General features: G+C 44.2%; 1 protein-coding gene across 1 annotated transcript; it reads left to right on the top strand.

The window, feature by feature from the left end:
- The first annotated feature begins 455 nt into the window (after positions 1-455).
- On the top strand, positions 456-22240 carry LOC121346945 (calpain-14-like). Its single transcript, XM_041425141.1, has 20 exons — positions 456-686; positions 2846-2915; positions 3848-3966; positions 4562-4698; positions 5845-6019; positions 6723-6788; positions 8060-8145; positions 9389-9463; positions 10120-10283; positions 10976-11151; positions 13807-14012; positions 14549-14585; positions 15404-15466; positions 17154-17211; positions 18947-19011; positions 19451-19519; positions 19636-19714; positions 20823-20939; positions 21653-21708; positions 21983-22240. The coding sequence occupies exons 1-20, from the start codon at positions 456-458 to the stop codon at positions 22007-22009; spliced, it is 2076 nt and encodes a 691-aa protein (XP_041281075.1). The 3' UTR covers positions 22010-22240.
- The last annotated feature ends 4190 nt before the right edge of the window (positions 22241-26430 follow it).

Here is a 26430-nt window from a genome sequence, read left to right on the forward strand (position 1 = left end):
AATGTGATTGAATTAAGACTGTCAGTCATGTTGCAACACGTTATGAAAATATCCTGGAGAGCCTAAAATAGTTCAGAGAGAGACATAGAACAGCCATGTGTATGGCTTCAAAGCTCTGGTAAAAGTCAGTTGGGTCACTTGTTTTGATTTCACTGAGATCTACAGTGATGTTAAGGCCTTGAAAATGCAGTGATAAGTGCTCAGTTAGAATTGGATGAGCCCCCACTTCTCCTGGGAATGCCACTGTTCCTACCTGCCCCTGCTGACTAAGAAGACAATTTTAAAAGTCAGGATTAAATTTACTTTTTATACTTACTTCAGTTGTCAGGAATTCTTCTGAAAAGACACGCCTCATCTGAGAAAACCAAGAATTTCCAGCAGAACCGTGCAGTGTCAGATCCCTCCAGAATCCTCAGTGGAAAAAAAATTATCCTGGTGTTATTGGAGACATCAGCATGCCTTTTCTGCTGTGCTTGAAAAAAAAGAAGTCACCTGTGCCTTTAGGCAGGAGTGTCTTTCAAAAACACACCCCTCCCATCCAGCAGAACTACCAGGCTTTGCTGGAGTCGTGCTTGAAGAACAAATGCTTGTTCACAGATGACACCTTCCCTGCTCACATCAGCTCCATTGGAACAGGAGCACTGCTAAAGAAACTGCCCCACAATTTACAGTGGAAGAGGCCACACGTAAGTGACTTTCAGTGAGTACTGTGTGTAAGAGGATGATTACAGATGATAGCCAGCAAATAGTTTTAGCACTGAAGAGACTACTCTTAGAATTTAATTTAGGTGTACTTTAATGTCTCTGGGGATTACTTTTATTGCATCAGGTGTCATTTTGGAAGCTGGGGTACATGGAATCTCATAATTGCCTTTGAAGCATTTGTTTCCCAAACTCATAACCAGCCTTGTTCAGTTTATATCCAGTAACACTTGGAGCAGGCAGGGAAAGGAGGAGAAGGAAGCAGGGAGAGTTGGTTTCCTTGGAGCTCACAGCTACAGTGATCTCACTGTGATTCTGTGATGACAGATGAGATCCTTCTCCCCAGAATTCAAGATCATGACCTTTTAGAAGATTTCTGAGTTTCTAGAAAGTTCTTAGCAATGACCCCTCTCTGCCATGGATCTCATACTGTTATGATGCTGGAGGCTGCTGCTTTCCCAGACAGGGCAGGTGCCTTATCCTCTTGTTAGGCTGGGTTTTTTTCCCCTGCTTAGTCTATTGTACTTGGAATAATCTTTCCTCAGCTCTCAAGGCTGAGCTTCTATCACAGCCAGTGACTGAGCATCAGTCTGTGAGTTGGTTTTCATTTGGGGGCCTTTGTTTTCTACTTGTGCTCAAATTTCCAAGGCCTTTGCTGGCATTGCAGGTTTAAACTGAACATTGCAAGAGACACCCAGGTGCAAGGGCTGGTCACAGAGCATGTTCTCATAACAAAAGGGAAGATAACAAGTGTGGGAGGCCAGGACAGGGGCCTGGCACAGTTAGATAAGGCCTGTTACTAGCAATGCCAGTTCTGCTCTTACTGAGCCACTGAGCAAAGTATTGACAATCAGATCCTCCTGAAAGCATTGTACAGAATTATGTGAGAATTTCAGAATTCCTTATCTGTAGGGAATTCTGCCAGGTAATACCAGATACATCTCCCTAAGTTAAGTTATTTTCTAGCTGTCATATTTTGTGAGATTTAAACAATTTCCCAGAAGTATCAAGTTTCTGAAAAAAAAAAAAAAATTAGTCAGCACGAGTCCTGGCTTCTACAGAGCCCTTCAAGTGTCTCCCCAACCCTCAGATATTGGAATGGACTTGAAACCTTCTCTGTGTCTCAGTGGACTATTCTGCTGCTCTGCTATGGTTGTTGTGGTCTCCTGTGTAGGTTCAGGAGTTGAACTTGATGATCCTGATGGGTCCTTTCCAACTCAACATGTTCTGTGATTCTATGAGTCTAAAACTGCCTTGTGAAGAAGGCTGCTGTTCGTTCTGGATGCCAAACTTTCTGAGCAAAGACTCTCTGAGAAGGGATGCTGTGCATCCTTCAGTCCCTGTGCTGCAGAGGAGATGCTGAGATTCTGCCATTCAGCCTGCAGGCTTGTAGCTTACTGCATCTATGAGTGATGGCCTGCAAACTGAACACCCAAACTCACCAAGGGCAGGGCTTGGTGTCTAATTACTGTGACTGCCTCCTGAGGGAAGCTGTTTCTTTGCTACTGCCTGCAGGGGAAGCCAACAGTGTGAAACTTAGCTTGAGCAATTTCTGGGTCATTCAAGTAAAATATAATTTTGACACTTAGGTTATTAATTTAACCCCAGAGGCACTTGTGAAGGGAAAAAAAAATCACCACATTATTTCTCTCTGTACAATTATTCACAGACATGTTCTTGTCACAGCAACAGGAATTCTGCAGCAGCCATCAGTCTGTAGCTCAATTGTCAGTCAAGCTGTGGAGATGTCAGCCAGGTTGGGTGAAAGTTTGATGCTCTGGCCTCATAACCTCTTTTGGCTGGCCCTTGTGTGGAGGAGCAGGACTGGCAGATTTGAAGGGTTGTCTTCTCAGCATGGTGACCGTGGAAATCCATGGTGGTGCATCTGAGCACCAGTGACTTTTGCTGGAGTCCAAACTGGGCGTAGATGAGCACAAATGTGTGCCCAGGCTGGTGTCAGGTTAACCAGAGCACATAACAATAGATTTATACCTGAGCCAGAACAATGTCTGCTGGGACAAAGGACTCTCAGTATTTTAAAAGCTTTAACTTTCAAGCTAAACCATCTCATGTTACTGGCTTAACTCTCTCCTTCTTTTTTTTTTTTTTTTCTTTGCTTTCCTTTCCATTTTGTGCTTCCCAGGCTTTGCACAAAAGTCCCGTATTTTATGCTGCACACAGAAAGCAGCCTGATCTCTGCCAAGGATTGGTGGGTAAGGAAACTCCTTTGTATAAATATCTAAGTATTCACAAAATAACATTTTGCATGGAAGTTTGAATGTATAAAACTTGGCATGGAGATAGAAGGTATCCATCTCCTCTCTCCACTTGGCATGGTGTGGATGAAGCAATCATTTACTGGCGTAGGCTCAGTAAATAAGCTGGCAAGCTTCAAGGTGGGATTTGAGACATGAGAGGTGTCTCTACCAGCTGAAATCCCCACTGTGTGTTGTTTCTGCCCATGCTAATAGGAAGTGTTCCTGTGCTCTTACTGGTCTGTGGTGTTGTTGCTTGACAATTGAACAGAGACCACAGAGGGGCTTTCTATTTGTACCTAATGCGTGTGAGTGTGTTCTCTTCTCAGCCTTGCTGTTAGAAAAATAATTTTATGCCTGTTTGAGCATCAGTCTATAATAAAAGACTATATTGCCTTCTGAAAAACAGGTAGATGTGGGACTAAATTAGTTTTTAAGTGCTTTATGTCCTTAAAACCAAAGTTTGCTAAGTACAGTCTTGCATGTGAGATCCACTGGAAATTATTTTATTTTCTGAAAAGCTAATGTTTTCAAAGAAAAATGGAAAAGTTTTTTTTTTTAATAGTGTGCCTTTATAGAGAACAGAAAAAAACCCCACGCAATGTCAGTAAAACACAGAATGTTTCTATTGACAGTGATTGCTTGCTAAATTTCTTATTTAACCAAACAGTACCCAAATGGAAAGATCATGAGAGAGCAATTATAAACCAATCACGGTTTGGTTAAGTAAAGAACATGTCTGGATCATCTAATTTTGTGTGTATGATTTGTTATAATTGTAAAGACATCAGCACAACAGCTCTTTTGCTGGGATTGTGGTGGTGTTGCTGAACTTGGCTGAGAGCTCTCACTTTTCAGCCAACTGCATGTGTCCATTTGTCTTGGCACAGAGAACTGCTGGTTCCTGGCGGCCCTGGAAGCCCTGACATTCCACCAGGACATCTTGGCTGCAGTTGTGCCACAAAACCAGAGCTTTGAGAGGAAATACGCGGGCATTTTCCACTTCCGGGTACAGCTGCTCCCCCAGATTGCAGGAGATCCTCAGATATCCTCTGCTGTGTTTTGTGTCACACCCTTAGATAATTTGTACGTGGTTCCCTTTGGCCAGGGGCAAGTGGCCAGAGGGTATCCCAGTCTGGAGAGGAGCCCATCACCCCTCCCACAAAGTTGTACGGGCAGTGAATCAACTGCAAGCCACTGAGGAAACACCTCTGCTTGGCTGCTCTCTCCAGCTGTGTCCTACCCATATTTTAAAGCAAACAAAACCTTTTTTCAAGAGTGGCAACAGTCAGCAGGACCTGAGCACATCAGCTCCAGTCTTCTACCCCTTTGCCCACCTCTTGGTACAACTCTGCTACCTTGCAGTTAGGAATTCCTTCCTCATAAGTCCACCTGTGGCTAGTTTGGTTTTACACCTGATAGAAGCTTTGTTTACTCCTCTGGCTGGGTGGGGCTGAGGAACTGGCTCTGTGGGTGAGTCAGCACGTCCCACTGACCCACAGCAGCTTGTTCTGTACCCACAGCTAGGCTATCTTGCCTTTCCTGTTGTTTCAAGGGGAGGTCCCTTCCAAGGGAAACATCAGCTCATTCCTTTCCCCTGACAGTTCTGGCACTTCGGGGAATGGATTGACGTGGTGGTTGATGATCTCCTGCCGGTGAATGAGGCCGGGGAGCTGCTCTTTGTTTCCTCAGTCTATAAGAACGTGTTTTGGGGAGCCCTTCTGGAAAAGGCATATGCTAAGTAAGTGACTCATTTCAAGTTATGCAAATAGTCTCTCTAAAATATGTTGGTTGGTGCCTACGCAGTTTGTTCGTGTTTATAAATGCATCTCCTAGGCCTTGCTACATTTGGAGTGTAGTGGATGGCTCTCATCTATCTATTATTACACATAAAAGCTGCCATTGCTGTTATGTTATGTTGTAACAGCTGTTATCAAACCAGGTCCTTGAGTTTAAATCCAAGGGTTTAGGTGAGAAAACAGCCCTATTGTGGGGGGTTGTCCTCTGAGTGTTATCATTGTTTGCAGTGTATTGGCTGAGGCTGATGCCTTCCTTGTAAATATCACCTTGTAAATGGAACACCATAGATAGACATTTTCAAATGTGAATGATTTCCAAAGCCTCCTTTAATGTATTATCAGTGTGAGAAACCTCCAAGGATTTTCATTTTGGAGGTGTGCTGAAGCACTGCACTTTGCTTTGGCAGATGTTTTTGCTCTCAGGTCCTGGAAGCTAAGGCACATCGCCAGTCATATGGCATGGTGAGAGCAGTGGCTTCTCTCCAGGGTGTTTTGTCTACAGTGGTAGTATCAGCACAAAGAAGAAGGCTGCAAGGCCTAACTGATGGAGTTTGTTAATATTTGGCTGAAATAATCTTTACAGAGCAGGGGAAAACACTCTAGTTAACACTGAGAGAAAGATTACACAAAGGTGAGAATGTTCAGTTATTTTCATTTGGTGTTAGTGTTAGAATGAAAAGACTGGGCCAAGTTGCACTGGAGTGATAAAGAAAATCAGATTAGAGACTAAGCTCTCAGGACAGTGTCTCTCAAGGCACTGTATTTTAGATACAGCACAGTGTCTGGTGATAAATTCAGGCAACATTCTCTAAGGCAGAGTTATCGAAGAGTTGTGATGGGCATGTTCTCATTAGAGTGCAGTCAGGGATGACAGCTAGTGAAGAGTCCCTTTCAGACTATGGCCAGTCTTGGAGGCAATTTTGTAGATTCTCCTCTTCCCAAATGCCAAAAATTGCCTTAAAATGAAACATGATTTACAGCCTTCCTTTTGCTTTTTGTACACTTTTTTTTTAATGTTTTCATTGGCAACCTCAACCTGTCATTTGTGATGATAACCCAAAGAATATATTGATGTCCTTTTTTGCTAGACTCTATGGCTCCTATGAAGATCTGCAGATTGGGCAAGTTTCAGAAGCCTTGGTGGATTTTACAGGGGGTGTCAATACAAGGATCAAGCTTGCAGAAGCTCCTCCTGATATGTGGGATATACTGACAAGAGCCACCTACAGCAGATCTCTCATGGGCTGTCAGACACACTTAGGGGTGAGGTTTGGAGTGATGTCAAAAGGCTTTACAGCTAAAAACCTTTCCAGACCCGTCTCCCTCTGCTCAACTGGTCATTGTGACTCAAAATGTATCAAAGCTGCCCTATGTGACTTTCTGTAGAAGTCACATTCTTCATGTTAAACTTTGCTCATGGATTGATTCCCTGATGCTCTCAGCTCCACGTTGTAATGTTTAGGAACTGGTTTATCTATCAAAGAAACTCTATTCAATAGGGATCTACTGCATTTTCCCATTTTTGTTAAATAAATTTTCCATTTTTACAGATGGTGCAGTGAGGTACAGACACGTATGGAATAAAGTTATAGCTAAGGTAGAGACATGGATCATTCAGAGCATGAATTAAAGTCTTGGCTTCCAAGCTTTATGCTACCACCTCAGCTGTTGGGAAACTCTGCTTTTCTGAAAATCAAAAGCTAACTTCCTGGACTTCCTTAAAGTGACATGGTCTCTAGCTGAAGACCCACAGTTTAGGAAGGGCCATTAACAATCAACCTTCCAAGTCCAAGCATACTGAAAACTCTGGCTCTTAGGAGGTCCCATTTATTTATTTATTTTCAGTTTTCCTGTTACTTTGAAAGTCACTGCTTACACAAGTACAGGTCTCTGGTATTGTTATAAGTCTGCTGTATGAGTAAGGATAGAATAAAAGGTTTCTTTTCCTTCTGTTTCTTGTATACAGACAACAAAGGTCCTGAAGAATGGGCTTGTTGCTGGCCATGCCTACACAGTAACTGGTATTAGAAAGGTAAGACCAGCCCAAATGTCCTGGGTCCAGGTTAATTTAGATATTAGCAATTTTTATTGCATTCATAGGTTCAACCATTGATCAGAGCAACTATAGTATCTCCTCCCCAATACTCTTTTCTTAGTCTAAGGCTACAAGAGACTGTGGGCTTTGTTAAGATTCACATTTTAAGTGTGTCCATTTTAATTGGGAGGCCTAGATGTAAAGGACAATTGTTATGGATCAGTGTATCTCTAAGGGTTGGAATGATTCATAGGGCTCTGCTGACACCATCACCTAGAAATGCATCTTAGCTGTTAAGAAGGAAAGGACTGGTCTTTGGGACTGCTGGGAGGATGTGCTGAAACTTGGGATGTGCTTTTTCCTTGGGGTAAAAAGTCTTCCTCTGAAGCCAGTGGAGAGGCCATAGAGAAGTAAGTATGTAAAGGCCAAAATCTGAAAAACTGCAGATAGAAATGTGAGTCAGGGGTGTGGATAAAGGGAACTGACCTGTGGTCCTGTGCAGACAGTGCAGGGGGACCCCACTAATCTGCAGAAGTACTGTTTGGGTGGATGACTGTCTTGTCCAGCCTCAAGAGGAGGTTGACAAGGATGGCAAGGACTGTGTGGGGCTTTGGAATTTTGGTGAAAGCATGTTCAGTACCTGTAGCAAGAGATACGAGGAAGGGCAGAAGAGATGAGCTGGATGAGGCACATCTGTGTCTTCCACAGGAGGAACAGGAGGAGTTTATGTGTGGAGTCATTCAACAATGTGTCTGTCAGTCTGGCTCCTCTGATGAGATGAAGAGCCAGGCAACCTTAGGAGACTGACCAAGCATGTGGAAACAGTGTGAAGTCAGCTGTTCTGCCGTGTGCTGTCAGCAAAGCCCCTAATTGGCCTCTCCTCCCACCATGGCATCCCAGTTCAGGAAGCATTAATCTGTGTGGTCACCCATGGGGGCTGCATTGTGCTGTGCCATTGCACTGGGGTAGGACTTGGTTTTCACACAAGTACAAAATGAGCAGATGTTGAAAAGGAAGAGGAATTTACAGTCAAGCCTTTAGATTAAGAATCTGGCATGTCTCTGGTTTCAGCTTAGAATGTAAGATGAAGCACCTTAATCTCTTTGTTGTTGGCATTTAGAGCTGCATGTTCAAAGATTTTTAACATCATACTTGCTGGCATCTATAGAACAAACAAAATTGTTGTTAATATCTGACATAGCACAATGATATTAACCAGATGAGAACTGCTGAGACCTTGGTAAGCACAATGTTACTGTTTTCTGCAGGTGACCTGTCAATATGGACCAGAAAACCTAGTGAGACTGAGAAATCCATGGGGAAAAATTGAGTGGAAAGGAGACTGGAGTGACAGGTGAGTTTACAAAAGGAGAGGTGTGACACTGAGCAGAGGAAAGCTTTCTTGGAGGAAAGATGCTGCCACCTTCAGGCATGAATTAATGTTGAGGGCAGCAGTAAGATGTGCTCGCTTGCACAGACCTTCTGGTGTCAAAGCAATGACTCCATAGATTTATGTGTCTCCAACAGACAGTGCTGCTGTAGCTGGCCTCACTTCACACATGCAGCCTCAATCAGATCAGTTCTACTTCTCCTTTCACTAATGCCAGAGGAAACATAATATGAACATGAGATGCTGACCACCTTGCTGTGATGTGGAGAGCATACAAAGGGACAGATAGCTATGCAGAGGCTCTAAAAAACCCCCATGTTTCAGGACACAGTTGTTTATCATGGGAGGGCCCAGGAAAAATCTTCCACAGGCTGCAAGGTGTTAGAACTGGATAACTAGGAAGGAGTTCTCAGTCCTGGCTGCTCGGGTAAATACAGTTGGGCATGAGATCAGAGGAGGTAGTGAGGTAAATGGGCTCCATATTTGCATCTACCTGATTTTGTTTTTTAATTGGGACCCATGAAAGACAGTGGTTTGCATTCTAGACCATGGGCAACTGTAAACTTGTGTCCTGTTCTTTGAAGAGGAGCATGTTTCTTGCTTCCAAGCTTCACTTCATTCCCTGCACAGGCTGATTGCTGAGGCTCAGGGCATAGAAAGGAGGGAAGAGTAGAGAGGTCAGTGGGAATGTGAATGGCTTTCACCTTGTCTGCAGAGCAGTAACTTCTCTGATGCATGTCTGTCACATAATGACAACACACCAGCTGTTCTGTTGAAGAGCATAATGAGCAACATACTGCAGGCCTGCCTTTGAAATGACTCCCAGCTGCCTCTTGTGCTGTCCTAGTCATTCATTCATTATGCCAAACACTCTTCCTATTATGTCTCCTTTAACAGAAAATTAACCAACAAAGCGGGTCTAGATTTTTATATTTTAAGTACTTGGAAGTTGTGTGTTCAAGTGAAGGGAGTGGCTGATGGAAATGGAACATTTCTGGCTTCTACTGCAGAAAACTGGACCCATTTAGCTACATCTCACGGGACCCAGGGTGGTCGTGGAGAGTCTCGTGTAGCTGAAGGCATAGTGGGGATAAGCATGGAGATATGTAGAGACAGGAATTTGGCCTCTTTTTATAGAGGAAGGTTTTGTCCTCTGCCATGAATTTGTGGCCACATTTGGTTAGTCACCTCATGTTTTTCCCCTTAGCTCTTACAAGTGGGAGCTGCTGAGCCCGAAGGAGAAGATTTTACTGAGGAAAAAGAAGGACGATGGAGAATTCTGGTAATGGCACAGTCTTGCCTCTCCCCTCTGTGCCAGTAGCCCTGGGGCTGCACCTGGAGCTGAAGCAGCACATTGCCACTCAGGCCAAGGCAGAGGTGATGAGTTTACAGCAGCCCCTGCTCCTCTCAGCTTGATGCTGTGAGAAGCAGTGGCTGTGCTGACATGGAATGAACTGTTCTTCAGTGCAGGGTGAGGGAGAAGCAGGACATTGCTAGGTCTCCTAGACCCTGCTGGAGATAAAGGGCAGCCCCAGTAGCTTTTATCCTTTTTTTTTTTGTTTGTTTGTTTGGTTTTTTTACCATAAGTTCGGGAAGCTCTTGTTTGCGTGTTCGTCTGCGGTTTCTGCACAGCTTTTGCCACGAGGTGGCAATGTTGCCGCCCCTGTAATTTCACTGCACTCCCTTCGCTGTCAAGATTGTTTTATTCTCTGTTTCTGCTATCCTTTGCTGAAGTTTTAGTCGTGCATTAGCTACTCCTAGATGCTGCTGTGGAAGCAGACGCTCTCTTCTTTACTGCCTAATAAAATATGAGCATTACCATATGTAACACAGAATGGTGTGGCTTCGAAGTTCCTCACTCCCTTTTCTTTCCATTTTATGAGCCATATGGACTAAACTAAACTGCTGACAAGATGTCTCTTGGCACTCTTTTCCCAGGATGTCTCTGCAAGATTTTAAGATTCATTTTGTAGATCTGGTGATCTGTAAGTTAACTCCAGACCTGATGAGCCAGGAAGATGGGAAAAAGTGGATGTACTCCTTGAAGAGTGGGAGATGGGTTAAAGGAAGTACAGCAGGAGGAAGTCTGGGATTCTGTAACGGTGAGGGGTGCCCTTGTGGATAACTCTGACTTTTGGATGTTCTCAGTTACCAGCTCCTTATAACCTCTAACATAAAATTGATAACAGAAACATGCACTTTCTGTTTATGCCTCCACACAAACATCAGAAATGAGCAGCTGAAGGACTTTGACTGGCTTCTGCTATCACAGAAGATGCACTGCTTGCAAACATAGGGCAGTGGGCTGATTATAGCATGAAATAAGCTTTAGGATCCCAGGATCAATTGCCAGTACTGATCTGCTCTAGGGCATAAAACTTGTCTGTTAAAATTTGCCTCCTCAGCACCTCCAGGGAGTGTGTTTTAAGTAAAGTGAATAAAATAGTCAGAGGCTCAGCTCTTCTGGAAGCAGAGCAGGTGGAGTCTAAAGTCAGCTAGCCTATACACTAGGGGTGAGAGAGGAATAGTGATACATTTATAAACAAAATGAGCTCTTAGCTTCGTGTAAGCAGAAGTATAGTTCCTTGTTCATGGGTCTTTCTCCTGTTTCAGATAGTAGTTGAAATGCTGAACTTGTAAACTGCACATTAAAATCAAATTCCTGTGGGGTCTGGAGATCCAGACAACCTGGAGATCCAGACCTGTTCAGTCCAGTGCCAGGCATCATGTGGGAAGCTGGCAATCAATTTTGTGATGGAAAATTACATCAAAATGTTTTTCTTGTTTTACTTAGGCAACTTTTGGATGAACCCTCAGTACTGGCTGAATGTGTTGCCAGTTGAAGACAGTAAGAAAAGCCCAAGTACATGCAATGTGGTTATATCCCTCATGCAGAAACACAGCACCAAACACCGGAACCGAGCCCCTCACCTTTTCATTGGATTTTTACTCTATAAGGTGCAAAGAATTGCTTCACTTTTCTTGCTCTCACCAAACAGGAGAGAAGAGCACTACAACTTCCAGTCCCTGCAGATTGTAGTGCTCTTCAGGCCAAGAGTTTTTATTGTGTGCAGGGTGATCTCTGCTCTTTCCTCCTGCCTGTGCCTAGTCTCCTCACACATCAGGGCTGGGCTCCCTCAGGCTCTGTGCCTGCTTGCTGCCTCTCCAGCATGCTGTGTGTCACCCTTCAGAGCAGTGAGAAGTGCCTTTTGCTTCAAAGCTCATTGGGATTTATTTTGCTGCCTCTGAGGGTATGTGCAATAGCTGGAACAGGGTGCCAGGAGTCCCCTTTCTTTGGGGTAGGGAGAACTCTGCCCTCAGGTTATTTCCAATCATGGTAAAATTGTGCCTAAAAAGTGTTCCTAGTATGATGTGGCAGCTGCTCACATGTGCATGCTGCTACCTCCCCATGTACCCAGAGGTGAGTGGATATCACTAGGAGTGAGAGTTTCCTACCTTCAATTCTCTGCTTATCTGAGTACCTTGAGGGCCACTCTTCTCCCCTGAACAGAGCCACAGGTCTTGTTGCTGCTGTAAGCTTGCACAGTTATGGAGAGGCAACTGTGGGGAAGGGTTTTTGATTTCTGAAGGCAAAGACCCCATATAGATGTTTGTAGCTGCTCTGCTTCCAAAGAATGACTTGGCTGTGTTTGGTGAGGCACAGAGGTCCTGACTGACAGATGTTTCTTTTCTTCCTGCAGGTGGGCCTACAGGTGAGTCCCTTGTCACCACTGCTGGCTGTCGTTTGGGGGACCTGGCTGGCACAGCTGTTAAGACAATGCTGAATGTGGTGTGTTTGCCTTTGCTCCTTGGCTGACAGCAAGTGACAGTATTTGAACTCAGTGAGGCACCACAGCAAGGCACTACTAATGCAGAACCATCCTCTGAGTCTGCTGAAGAGCAGCCATATCAGGAGAGCTCATTGGCCTTGAGAGTGGGCATTAGTTGTTCAGCTTCTGTCCTGGGTCTTCAAAGGTATTAGAAGTAGCATCAGCCTTTACCTGATGAGCACTTCAGCCCTGCTGCAGTTGTGGGATGTGCCCCAATTCTTGGCTGTGGTGTGGGAGTCAGAGCTGCCTTTCTGCTGCCTTCCAGTCTTGGCATGAGGTGGGAAAAGAGCCTGTGCCCCATGCAAGTGAAAGATCTCCTAGGGAGCTCAGGTTCCTGGCTGTCTGATGGTACAGGTGTTTTCAGCTTCTTCAGGTCAGCTGCATTTCTAGCATTTTCTTTATCCAAGAGCCTTTGGGACCTGAGAAAGGCCCTGGAACTTAAATCCTGATTAAGTCTTGATTTTGGCCCTGACCTCAGAGTGCTATTTAAAACAGAGAAAGATTTAGCTTGTATTGTCTTTAAAGGGCATATCTTCCCCTCTGTTACTACTCAAATGACAGTAGACCTCTTAAATGAGAACTTGGGCTGGCAAAGAGCTAGTTTGGGTATATGATATGGGCAGCACAATTGTGTTCCTAGTTATGGTAGACCCAGTATGGTAACCATGAGATAAGATGCCACTCCTTCCTGACTTAAGTACCTTAGGCACCATCAGGGTTACATTCAAGGTAAACTTTTCTGGCAGAGGGGGTCTGAGTGTGGCCTTAGCACAGAGCTCTGCCACACCTGAGTGGGAATGGTGGCAGCCAAGGCTTCAATTTCAGGTTTGTAGTGGTTGCCAAGATCAATATGGAGAGATGGCAAGCTGAGAGCATCTGAGGTATTGGAACTGCTGTCAGCAGAGTATTGACTGGAATATAAAAACTGAATTTAACATAAGGGGCATGAGGAGGAGTAACCCTGAACCCTTCAGAAGAAAGATTGCCCTACTAGTAAGAAAAATACTGGCAAAGAAAGAGGAATAGCATCTCCCCATGAGGCTGCAGAGTAAAATGGCTAAGTGTTTTGAGGAACAGCCAAGATCAGAAGGTGACAGTAGTTTTAGCTAGCAGGATTATTTATTGGGATTGTGTACTGGGCACTCAGTGGCATTAAAATTAGTTTCATGTTGCCTGGATCAACACTTTATCCATCATCCTGTGGCAGAAAAGGGCCTGCAGAGCTAAGAGTGCCAGACAGATCAAGGACACTTGCATGAAGTGAGGATGAGGGCTTAGGTTGCTCATGCAGTATGCTCAGATCACAGGTGTTCTGAAAAATCCTCTGCTGCCAGATCCCTTGTGCAAAGGACAAGCTGGGGACAACATACATGGTCCCTGTGGGAAAAGAGGTGTTCTGGCTAGTGAAGGGCAGTCTCTAGAGCAGTTCCTTCCTGCAGTCATTTTAGCCCATATGGCAAAGACTTTTGCAGAAGCCACATTGACAAGAACAGCTTCTCGTCCCCAGTTCTTGCTGCTGTTCCTTACAGGTAGTGTAAGTTTTTTTTGTAAGTTGCAGGAAGCCCAGTCTTTTGCCATATCAGTATTGGGCAAGGGTGCTGCATAGTGAGAACCACCATGTCCTGGGAAGAGACTGAGTCCTTTGGGCTCTGTTTACAGCCCTGCTTGTGCTGTAAAACAGGCTGAGATGTGAAGGCAGGCTGGCTGTGCCTTGCCTGTGAATCTTCCACATGCCTTTGGTCCACGTGTTCAGCTGCAGCAGAACACAATTCTCTTACCTTTCTTCCCTGAGCAGTACCAGGAGAGCAACAGAAAGCTGCCCCCGGGTTTCTTCGCCCGACATCAGCCTGTGAACAAGCACCAGGTTTTCCTTGATGAGCGGGAAGTGACTCATGACTTCCATCTGGAGCCTTGTGTCTACGTGATTGTCCCATCCACCCTGGAGCCTCAGCAGGAGTCTGAGTTCATCCTGCGGGTCTTCTCCAGGAAGCACATTCTTCGGTGAGATGCTGCTCTGCCAGCCCCTAATTCCCTGGGAAAGTCTGGTCTTTCTAGTCTAATGGGGGCAGCATAAAGACTTCACTCTGCAAAAAGCAGCACTGTCTCTTTTAGAGAAGGTGGCTCTGGATTTCTCCTGCTGTAGGATTCTCAGTGGTTCAAGCACTGGTTTTGCCTTATCCTTTCAAAAAAGGCTGAGATAGACCCACACTATCCTTGCAACATGTACATGTTTGAGACTATGAGAAGGATAGGAGTTCTTCAGCTTTTTAGCTCCTTTAGTTTGCCAGGAACTCCCTGCTGACAATGCTAGGATGGTTGCTTGTACAGAAATGGGTGTTTTGGATACTTCAAATGCCAGCAGCTTTTGGGGTCCTGTATGGATATGAGGCCTTGCCTTACTGCAGCTGTAACACCAGAGAATGGAACACACAGCAAGAGCAGGCTGGAGCCCCATCCAAGGAAGAGGAATGGCACCTGTGGTGAGACACACAACTCTGAGATCTGTCCTTAATGTGTCTGCTTTTTTACATCTCCAGGGAAATGGGCGGGAACACGAGCTTCACTCTCTCTAAGGTGAGGGGAATGGGGGGTCTGTGGTTCAATCTACAGCTCTGAATGTTGGGCTTTTACTGTTGCTCTGCCCTAGAGGAGAGGCTGAGTGAGAATGACAATGCTTGTGTTGCAGCACTTGGAAGCACAGCTTGGGTTTACAGACAGAATCCTTTGGGGACAGATGCAATCAAATGTGGGGGACAGGCAAAACTTTAGACAGCTTAGTTGCCCTTTTTGCAAACATCTTTTAATGACACCATCTTGCTTGCTCTAAAGTCTTTCCTGTTCATGGCTTTTTGGAGACTCATGGTCCATTCTTGCACTTCTCCCCATCCCTTTCAGGCCTTAAACATTTTGAAGACGTTATGGGACCTTAGCTCTACTGTTCCTATGCAATGGCCTAAAGATTATTTTCAAAAGAACTAGTCTCAGTGGCAGTGCATGCACATCTGCAGCTTGTGCTAGGAAATTTGTGGCATAGTCTGTTCCCCTGGCATAAACAGGGCCTTTCCTGCTTTCATCTCCTCTGTTGGGCTGTATAAAGGAGAAGAGGGACCCTTCTGTCTTCTTGGCACAGAGTGAGCCCCATGCTTTGCACAGCTTGGGGTGGGATGAGAGGAATGTTTCTCCCCACTAAATGTTATCTGAGTATTTCTCTCCAAGAAGTAGCAGTTCTGTGATGCAGCAGCAGGCTGTATTAGTGAGGCAATACTGATTGCAGTGGTGGGCAGGGGGTGGAAGGGGCAGGGAGTGGAATGCCATGCTGGGAAAGCATCTTTAATAATTTGGTTGACAAAATTTTTCTTCTGCACGTTAATTATTTTTTTGATACCTTAAAGGAAATTGTTGATAGGTATGAAGGCAAGATTTGGGAGGATTTCTTCACAAAGCATTTTGAACAGGTAAGTGCTTTCCTGAATAAACTCCTGCAGAGCTGTTATGTAGCTCTGTTCAAGGGAGGTCTGTGGATGTGTGGGGAGCAGAGAGGGGCTATGCAGAGGGGGTTGGACTCTGTGTACAGTGATGGCTCCACGCAGCAAATTTGCTGAAGCTTAGCAATGTGATAGCATTGAGACAGGCACAGTTCTCTGCACAACAGGGTGTCAGTGCCTGGAACTTAATGGGAATGTGACAGTATCAAGAGGCTCAAAAGGCATTAGGAAACTGATGGGCAGAAAGTCCATAAACAAATGCTAAAGGACTGAGCAGGGATGTACCCTCTAAGATCACTTTTCCGACAGGGAAACAGCAGAATGGACTACAGAAGCTGACCAGGCTAACGTGCTCTCCTTAAACATTAATTCCTGTTGCCTGTACTGGGGACAAAGTGATGGGCTGTGTGGCTCCACCCTATTCTTTGGGGCATTCTTACATTCATTGGGGAAAGCTATCTATTAGAGAACACCCCTGAAATATTGAACCTTGTCTCGCACATACTTCATCACAGTTGGATGGCAACTAACCTGCTTTGAGATGTGAAATAGATATTGGGTGTCCCATCATCTTCCCCCCCTAATTTTCCTAGTGAAATATGATCCTTGCTGTGAAAGATTCTTTTTAGTGATTTCTCTGGCCTGATTTGGGATGGAGCTGACCGTCAGGGATCCCACTAGCTGTCATGAGGGATGCAAGTGTTTCACCTTTCAGAAGGGTCACTGCATTTATTTAGTATCATACCCTGTATTTGGCAAACATAATTTCACAAAAAAACAGATTTATACTTTTAATTGGAATATTTTGAAGGAAGCTGTTACTAAAAACAAGGAATGCTTTCACTTTTTGCCCCTTGTTTAAGATTTTGGGTTTGAGAATGGTGTGGCTTTGATGTGCTAGAAATTGCCACATACTGTGAGGTGCTGGTCCTTTGCTGTCAAGATGTCCAAGTACACACAGAGGCAGAGGCACCTACTGCCATTTCTGAAGGCTTTACCCTGGCATCTCTCAATGATCTGAAAGCAGGCTTTTATTTTTGAAGAGTGACATTTAAAAAAAAAAACCTCCAAACAAACCATTGTCACAGCTTCTAAAAGATTTATAAACTTTTGTGTGACAAGGAAAAAAAAACAAAAAAACCCTCCAAACAATTGTCACAGCTTCTAAAAGATTTATAAACTTTTGTATGACAAGGGGGAGAGGGAGTGTCTGCTTTGAAAAGTTTGGGGAGAAGTATTCCAAAGTTTCCTTTTTGTTTTTTTTTTTTTTTTTTTTTGTTTTGGTTTGTTTGTTTGTTTGGTTTTGTTTGTTTGTTTGTTTGTAAATGATAAAAGGGGAATGTTTGAAGCAGATCTCTTGATAGTGTGCTTGATGGGACAGATGGCACCAGGGCTGAAAGGCCTGCATCCTCACTCAGTGGAAATCTGCACTGATCTGTGTGGAGCCCTGAGAACTTAGCCCAGAGCACACTGCAGCTCTTGCAGGCTCAGAATCTTGTCATATTCAAAGGGAGTCTTTTCCATCGATTTTCACAGTGGCTGGAGTGGGGCCAGAAAAGCAGAGAATGAAGATGGGGCATGCTGGGAAAACAAAAGAGGGAGAAAAGTGATTTAATACTTAGAAAAAAAAATACTAAAATTCTCTTCCATATCACAGAATCCTGAAATAAATGCTGTTCAGCTCCAGAGGATCTTGAATAATATATCTTGGAGAAGTAAGTGCTGAGAAATAATGTTTCTGTAAAATAAGTTCTCTCAGAGAAAAGCCAAAGCTCCTGTATCTATTTCTTGAATTCTGGGAAGAGAAAATTGCTTCAATCTGACTGAACTGAATCTTCTGATGCCATGTTAGATTTCCAGAGCAAAAGGATTTGCTGGGGTGTGAATCAATATGGCAGAAATGTTGTAAGCAGAGCTAATCTAGTTTGAATTTCAACAACTGAAATAATGAGGGAGGAGAGGAAGCATGGATGCAGATTCTTAATTTGGCCTCCAAACCTGGCTTGACCTCAGCTTTGATCCTGAACCTGTATCTCATTTCAGCCTGTGCCACTGCCTCAGTCTCTGCAGCACCAAACTAGAAGATGTGGAAAGCCTGGTCTGTAGGAATTGGTGTGGTGGAGGAGGGTCTTGCTTTTACTTTCATGTGCTTGGTCCATGCTGCTGTTGCTATTTACTCCTCCCTGCTGTGCATGCACAGGGCTGCCCCTTGCTCTGTGTCTGGGGGACAGGATGAGGTGCAGGTGGCCTCTGGAACCCATGCTTGTGAGAGCCAGGTGAGGCCTCAGCTTGTCCCTCTCAGGAGTGGCATCCACTCTGCTGGGGGCAGCCCAAAGCACTCCACAGGCTTATAATTTGGACCTTGGTAACAAATAACACTACCTGGGCACCAGTGAGGCATTGCAGTGGCTGTTCTCTCTGGACAACGACAATGAAATTACAGATATAACGATGAATTCAGATTTTTTTTCCTGGTTTCTTCACTGGTAAAAATCAATATGCAACATAGAAAATGCTCCATCCAGCCATTACAGGAGATGATCAAAAAAGATGATAAAAAGAGTGATGTGATGCCTTTTTCACTTAAACTGAATTTGATATTACTCTCTTTTCTACAAAAGTGGGCAAGGATAGTTCTTCTGTCTTTGTAAACTCACCCACCAGGCACTGTCTTATCTGTGAGAAAACAATATTGAACAGGGAGTCTTTTAATAAATTATTGATTTTAAGAATTATTTTCAAATCTTTACAGTACTTGGTTCATATTTACTAAACAGGGCTATTACAATTTTAAAATTATTAAAGCATCTTGACTTCCTGCAGAGAAAGGATTGGTGAGTTATGATTCTGTCCCTTACTCAGTGGAAGGTGCAGACCAACAGTAATCATGATTTGCAGTGAGATTAGAGCCTATTTCTGTTATTCTTCATGTAAGTTATACATGAACCAGGAATGCTAAGCTTTCAGGCAGCATCATGTTTTCAGCAGTGCCTGTACTTTTAATTATATTAACAGAGCTGGCAGTGTGTCTGTGAAAGAGAGGGAGAGAGAGAGATGCTTAGTACAAGGGTTTCAATTAATCTGCAGTGCTGTTCCCCAAAGCTCTTCAGGTCAAGTGACTTTGCTCAAGGTCATGCAGTAAATTCTGTTTGGGATTAGAGCTTTGGATGTCCTTTTCCTTCCATTTTCTCTAATAGCTGAAGATAGTGTACCATATTTCATTCTATATTACATGCCTGCAGGGAGCTCATATTGGATTTTCTGAGACTAGTAGAATCCATCCTGTTGCCCATATTTTTATCATCATAAATGATACATCTTCTCAAGTGGGTGTAAAGTTTCACAAAGGCTTTGGGGCCTGAGCCCTCTGAAGTAAGGGGGAATTTTGTGAGAGTCCATTTTTCTGAGAGATGTCCAATGACTCCCCAAACCAATTTTTTTTCTCTCCAGATTTCCAGAGTTTCCGCCTGAATTTCAGTCTGGATTCCTGCCAGGGTATCTTGGCACTCCTGGATGTATCCTTGTCATGAGTGATACTTCTGACTCATATAATACTTTACCAGAGCATTATTTCTCAGGCCAGACTGGGTGTTACTGTGATTTCTTTACCACCAGGACACGGCCCTGCTTATTGAACTTCTCACCCTCCATAATAACAGTTCAGCTGTGACAGAATGGAGCTGGTTTGGGAAAGGGTTGATTCCTGCCACTTCTAAAATCAGCAGCCAGGTTTCCTTTGACTTTAGTGGGAGGAGGATCAAGTCTATAAATAGGCACATGGGCTAAGAAATCATTATCCTCCTATTATAATTGCAAGGATGTTAGAGTGGCTGCAAGTTTTTGGGTTGTTTGGGTTTTTGGTTTGGCTTTTTTTTTTCTTTTTTTCATTTTATAATATATGTAATGGGTGCTTTCTAATGTTTAAGATGTTCTGACTTTAATGCTCCCACTTAGCTGAATGCCACTGGCACACTGAGTATCCAGGAATTCAGAGTCCTGTGGAAGAGGCTGCTTTTCTATTTGGTATGACAGTAATTTCTATGCCCCCTTTCAATATCTCCCTGCTCACAATCACTTTGGTGTCACCTGTTGGGTTTTGAGTGGTTTGCTTTGTTTAAAAGTACTCCCTCATCCCACAGGAAGTTTTCCAGAAGAGAGACACCAAGAGATCAGGAAAGCTTGACCTTGTGGAACTGCACGCAGCTGTACAGGAGACAGGTGAGTCCACAGCATATTTTGGCAAGTCTCATCTTCTTGCTTGTGAAAGCTGAAGAAAAAGCAGAGGGGTGGGAAACATCTTGATAATTGTGTGTAGAGCTCAGGAGGAGTGGAAAACGTTACAGTTTGCATGGCCTTGGCTATGTCTTCTTCCTTCTTTAGCTGGGTCAACACGTCTGAAAATTATTTTGCCATGGGACAGGCTGCCCACTCTTTTCTCAGTGTGGTCTCACACTGAGAGTTGTCTGAAACAGAAGTGTCTGCCTGTTTCACACCCAGTTTTTAAATCCCTTCCTGTGTGTTGCTAATTGAATTCTAAAAGATGTTGTGGGGATGCAGGAGGCCAGATCTAGCTCCTATTAAATTGCTGCCTCTGCTGAAAACGACAGCTCAGGGACCAAACCTGGAAGTGTGGGACTTACCTGGAGGCTGTATTGTTGCTAGACTTCACTAATGCACTGTCTGAGGCTTGATCTAGAAATGGAAGATGATCCATATGGGTCCAAATACCGGACTGAGCTCTGCTGCTATTACTGAGCGTTGTGTGGGGGCTGGAGCTCAGTCTTGTAGCTTCCTTTGCATGTTTACACCTTAAATATCATTCCTCTTTTTGGTGCATGTTCACCCAGTTCATCTGAGTCAGTGAAAGCACAGTGAGAAACCCAGGCAGACCTCTGCTAAAGCAAACTAAAATCCCAGGCCATGAATAGAGAATGCTTTTGTTCCTTGCAATTGCTGCTGCTGCTTGACATTGGGACTGATTCTTTCTGTATGAGCTTCCTCTGGATTTTCTTTTTCATCTCCTTTCCTACCCTCTTGGGAATATTGCTCTTAAACACAGCTGCTGCTATTGCCCTCATATCCCATGAGCAAAAGAGGCCTATTTGTATTTTATTTGAACTCTGGAAGGACTGTAAGTATAGGGGAGCAGACCCGAACCCTTTTAAATTTGGAGAAGGTCTATTCATGTAGAGATCTCATTTGGGCTGGCTAATATTTGTTTATCTTAGGCCAGGCTTGAAAAACAGAGCTGTTGGAGAAGGGATGAAGACCACTCAGTCGTGCCATCTAATTCTGTGTTACTTTTTCCCCCCCCCATTTTATGTAGGCATTTCACTCAGCAATGAAGTCTGTAATTTGATGGCAATCAGATATGGTGACCCTGACTTACAGATCAGTTTTGAGAGCTTTGTTTGCTTCATGCTTCGAGTGGAGATCATGGGAGGTGAGGCTGGTGGAGATCATGGGAGGTGAGGCTGGTGCTCCGTGTCTGGCCAGGCAAGCTGGGCTGCCAGCTGAGCCATGGCCCCTCTGATGCTGTTCCCACTGGCAGCGGCAAAATTGCAGGACTGGATTTCTGAATAAAGCAAAAGTAATCAGTTTAAAGCAAGGGACAGATACAGGGGAAGCCAAGCTCTCTCTTTACCTTCCCATCAGTCCCTTCCTACAGACATCCAAGCTGTCATATCAGAGAGTGGTTAAGCTCTCTGCACATTTGCACCGGCCTTCTATAAGAAGAGGTAGGCAAATTAAAGACAAAAACTACTTGTTTTCCATGAAGAAGACAACCTTGAAATACACCTTTTCCAGGAAGAAGAAAGCTTTGAAATATGTCTTTGTGGACTGCAGTTTGATGATGAGAGAACTGATACTCAGACCATGCTGCAGACACTTAGCACATGTCTCATAATTGTAGTGGGTAAGGTTGGGATGACCAGCATTTTGGGGTTTTACAGATGGATGGGCAGACAGTAACAGGCCTGACTTTATTTAGCTCCTCCCAGTGTTCCAGCCTTCAGGGATCTCCCAGGGACAGAAAAGAGAAGCTCTTGAGAATAGCCTACAAACTCTGCCTTTGGGGTTTTTCCTGAGACAGTGCCTTGGCTGTGGTGATCTCTTGGCTGCCAAGTTAACACTCCTCATTTGCTTCTTTTGCAGAGGCCTTTCGCAACTTAACACAAGATGGCAAAGGGATATACCTCCGGGAGTCTGAGGTAAAGCCCATCCCCTCCCTGTCAGGTGCAGGCCCCTTTGCTGCATGTGGCACTTCATGGTTTATTCTGTAGCCGTAGAAATGTTATCTTTAACTGACCAGGGCAGGTTACAAACAACAAGGAGGTTCAAGCTTCTAAGTCTTCTACCTTATTATGGCTTCTATTTCTTCTGGAGGCAGAGTATCTTCAAAGCCCATAGTCCAGTCTAGGTGTGAATATGGTAGTGCTTTTACAGGGATGGATTATTTCAACCCCCTTTCCATATTATTTTCAGTGGATGATGATGACACTTTATTCCTGAAGCAAGGCTGTCGAGGAGGAGACAACCAGACCTGTACCAGGATGAGGAACGCCGCCTTGTTTCAACTTTTTACTTCATATGAAAAGTCTTCCTCAAGCAGACTTAACATGATAACCACAGACTTTGTGAACTGAAGTTTTACTAATTAATGTATTTATTTTGAGTCCTATTTCACTTCAGACAACCCTACTAAGGAGAGACCGTTGGATGCCAATTACCACAAGTGCGCAGTGTGACCCCTGGAGCATGGTGGCTGAGTTTTTGGGGTCACCTACTTCATGCTGATGTAATGCTTCTGTTATAGGCACGCATTGTGGCAGTGCCCAGAGGCTGTGCTTGGTGGTGGGGCTCTTGAATCTGGCAGGGAAAAGGCCCCTGTCCTGAGTAGCTTGTCACCTGATAGAGGGATCACAGTTCTGTAGCTGATAGAGAGCTGGAATCTGTGGGTTTCTGAGAAAGAAGGGGTGGAGCTCACAGAGTGAATGAACACTCTTCCCTAACCCTGACTTGGAAAGTGATTTGCAAGCATTCAAACCATCTCTTTTGCTTTTATAAGTTAACATAGCCCTATTCAAGTGGCCCTATTTTGATGTGACCAAGTGATGAGCTGAGCCTCCGGCTGTTTGTTGTGTGATGATTGTGTATTTATTTCAGAAAGGCAGTGAGTTTTCTCTGCAGATTGAAAAGTACAGTACACTGAAAAGTAAACTGATCCCATATTAAGAGACTAGCAGGGAATGAATGTTCTCAGTAGGGTGATACAGGAGCTGTCTGATAAAATATTTGGATATTTATTTTCTATAGGATGTGTGTGTGTGTACTTCTAAAGGATGCAGGTAAATGTGGGTTGTAGCTAATTAAATAGTACAACCCAGGTGCGTGGCTGTGAGCAGCGTTAGAGAACATGGTATAAGTGGGACTATTCACATCAAAATCCATGAGAGAGTTACATGATGCATCACTCTGTAGGATCCTTTTCCACTTTTTTACCATTCATTTATTTGGGCTGGAAATTTCCACGCTAAGTGACTGTTACAGGTTGCTGCTTTGATTTTTTTTCTTTTTTTTTTTTTCCCCCTTTTTTTGCATTCCTGCAGACAGCTCAATTGAGGCTCTTTTACAGTGCACAGCCTAGTCTGAGTCTGGGTGCTAAATGAAACAGAGCTCCAATGGGAATGAACATATAATGAAACATTGCACTCTAATACCTTTGTAGGAAGGAGTTATATTAAGCTTGCTTAGGCAGCCTTCCCTCTGGCTTTTGGTGACTTTTAGGTCCTTAATCTCATAAATATTTTTTCAGAGTGCATGTGATATTCAGGAATGAGTTGGACTGTGGATAAGAAAGTGAACATGGGCATGAGTGAGCTCAGGGATGTGCTTACCACTGCACTGAGGCCTGAGCAATAGCATAAGCATATTTATAGAGGAACTCCTTTGCATATAAGTGTTCCCAGTCAGGAGGCATTAAGCAGTAAAAACAACAGCATGCACTTTATTCCCCAGAACAGTCTGTTTCTAAGCAATATCATTTTCATCCTGTTTTTTATGAGAAAACTGTTAGAACCAGATAAATAGATGGCTGTGTTGGTACTTGTTTATTACAGATGATATATCTATCATCTATTGGGAGCGACCTACTGGGGAGTCACAGGGTTCAGACTGTGGAGCAGAGCAGGTTGGAGGGAGCAGGGACACCCAGAGCCCCTGGAGCAGCCGAGGGCTCCGTGTCCTACTGGGATCCCAGAGAGGCTCCGTGTCCTGCTGGGCTCCCAGAGAGGCTCCATCAGCAGCTCTCTTCTCGATGCACGTCTCTGTTTCCTTTTGTGACTCGCAGCTGAGCATGATGGTGCAAACTAAATTAGCCTGATTTAATTTGCACTCAACTCAGCAGGGGATGTTATAAACACTGATTTACTGTGTGCAGGAGCAGCGTTGGAGGAACCAAAAGCGTTGGTTGAGGGAGCGTAGGTCCCGCTTTTCTCAGCATGATCTGGAAAGGATGGTCCCTGGCACCCGTGGGAGTGTCCAGGGGGATCTGTGTGAGTGCAGTGTTCACAGCAGGCTCTGTTGGACACGATGGGAGGGAAATCTCTCAGTCCCAACTGTGTTCGTTGCACATTTGGGGCTGGGAGTGTGCTGGACGTAGCTCTGCCACAGGCTGTGTGCAAAACTGGTGCAGGACACCCAGTTTCAAATTGCAGTTCATTTTAATGTTGTACACATTGTTTTTTCTATCAGATTTTGTACTTATTTACTTCACACCTCTTTAATGCAGAGAAATGTAATTGCAGGGAGATTATTTTGCTATTGATTACTTGATCCAGGAAAGAAACAGAATTCATCCATGCCATGAATCACTAAGCATTTGCAGCAATAAACTTTATTGAGCCATGTGACTTGCTGTTACAGAATTGTAAAAGAATCCTTTACTGGAATGATTATACCAAACCATGTACAATTCAAACTGAATTATCTGGCTCACAATAAAATGTTTTTGGCAAGGGCACCTACTCGGACACTGTGAAGCTTTTATATTGCTAACAGAATAATGTTTTCTGGGCAATTCTGAAGATATATTACTCCTCATTTACAATGTGCATTGTGAAAAAAATGGTCTGAAATGCTGCTGAAGGATGCATTCGTTTGTAACCACAGCATTTACAGGGATGCTGAGCTTTGCAGTGGGTGGTATTGCTCTAGCAGAAATGAAAGAAAAGTGGGACTGTGGCTTGAGACTAGTATTGCTAATAAAAGTCCTTTTTGAAAAAGGCAGGTGCAAGAATAGCAAATAATGTCTGGTGTGGGAAGAAGAGATGGATGGTGAGGTATATTGTAACAATAAGGCTGAGATGAAATTGAAAGGAACTAATCAACCCTTTGCAAACAAAGTCTTCAGCTAGAGCTTATTGCTGCAAACACACACCCCTGAAGTATTTCATGTTTCCTGGATATAGCTGGTGTGCATGTTGAGGGTGCAGTTGGGGTACAGCAGACACCAGTCAGCCTCACTGCTCACAGGCATTCTGCATGGTCAAGGCTTCTATCTAGATGGCAACAGGACAGGCTCTACTCCCAAGCCTAACAGGACTCCAAAAGATTTAAGATTTACAGGAATGACAAGCAAAGCTGGAGAGGTCGTGGCTACCGTGAAGAGCTGTGGTTTTAGGCAAAAAGGGGAAGAGCTGTCCTCTGGGAACAACTAACTACAAGGCAAATCCCCCCAAGGTCATGGGCTCTTGCCCTTAGGCAGCTAGGGATGACCACCCTAGAGATACCAAGCTGGCCCAGGTTTGAGATAGGCAGAAATACTCAATCTGTGTGTTTCTTTCTGGGTAATCAATTAAATGCTGTTGGGACACTGCAGTGTAATTCTCTGTCTGAGGTCACATCTCACCTTTTACCCATTTTACAGTGGGGCCACCAGGACTTCTGCCTTACCTAAAAGCACATTGCAGTCCTTTGCTAAGAGGCATTCTATTCATGCAAATGCACTATCATAGCTTTCCAAGCTGTGTCAGCAGACTTTGATCACACCACAAGATGCTCTGCATGGAATGAATAATGGTGCTTTGGTTTTGATTATTACGCAGTACATGTAATCCTAACTCCGTGACCCACACATGGAGCCCTAAAGGGCAAGTTGTCATTGGACTGGCACCATAAAAATTAGAAATTTTGAAGCTTTTGGAAGGAAAAGTCTTTTTCCAGGGGCAGATGGTGTCTGAAAACTGTCCACTGAGCAGAGAGGGTGCAAAGTGTCCCACTAGAGCAGACCTTTGTACAGGGCAGTGATGGGAGTGAAGAGACAACATGGGGACATGGAGTCAAAGCCACTGCTAAATCCAAGTATCCACCAGTCCTCAGTCACCCACTCTCCAGTTCTACAACCCCACCAGGAGACTCAATTCTGACAATGGGATTCCAAAATTTGCAAACCTAAGGTCTTTTTTTATTTCCTCTGTGAGCTGTTCAGGTCAATGTTTCATGGAAGGCTGTGGAGACTTTTCTGCTAAAGTTAGTCCTGGTAGACTCTGGTTGAATGCAAACCTGTGCTCCAGTGTGGAAGAGGGTGAAAAGGTGGAGTGTGAATGATGTTTTCATCATTATTCAGAAAATTGAAGGGCAAAACTCCCCTTTGTTATTATTTGCAGTGCCAAGGGGAGAAAGATCATGTTCCCGGGGTGCTGGCTGCTATGCGACACAAGAGCAGGACTTGCTGTTTACTTAGAAAATGAGTTCTTCTGCAGTTCCCTGGGGGAGTGATCTGTATTCAGCCTGGGGCTCTTAAGAGATAAGATTTGACCCACCTCAGCCTCCTGAGATCCTCCTCCTTTTGCATACCACAGCATGGCTGCTCTGTAATCCTCTTACTTCTGGGATCTGGATTTTTCCCATAAACCACACTTCATTCTTGTTGG

The sequence above is a fragment of the Onychostruthus taczanowskii genome, unplaced genomic scaffold, assembly GCF_017590055.1.
Source record: "Onychostruthus taczanowskii isolate IOZ18803 unplaced genomic scaffold, ASM1759005v1 scaffold87, whole genome shotgun sequence".
In the NCBI taxonomy this organism is placed as follows: Eukaryota; Metazoa; Chordata; class Aves; order Passeriformes; family Passeridae; genus Onychostruthus; species Onychostruthus taczanowskii.

Excerpts from the sequence above, each read along its gene's own strand:
- LOC121346945 (XM_041425141.1), top strand. The coding sequence starts at position 456 with ATGCCTTTTCTGCTGTGCTTGAAAAAAAAGAAGTCACCTGTGCCTTTA. Across the intron at positions 14,586-15,403 it reads CGAGCTTCACTCTCTCTAAG|GAAATTGTTGATAGGTATGA; the intron begins GTGAGGGGAATG and ends GATACCTTAAAG. Across the intron at positions 19,520-19,635 it reads AGAGGCTGCTTTTCTATTTG|GAAGTTTTCCAGAAGAGAGA; the intron begins GTATGACAGTAA and ends CTCATCCCACAG.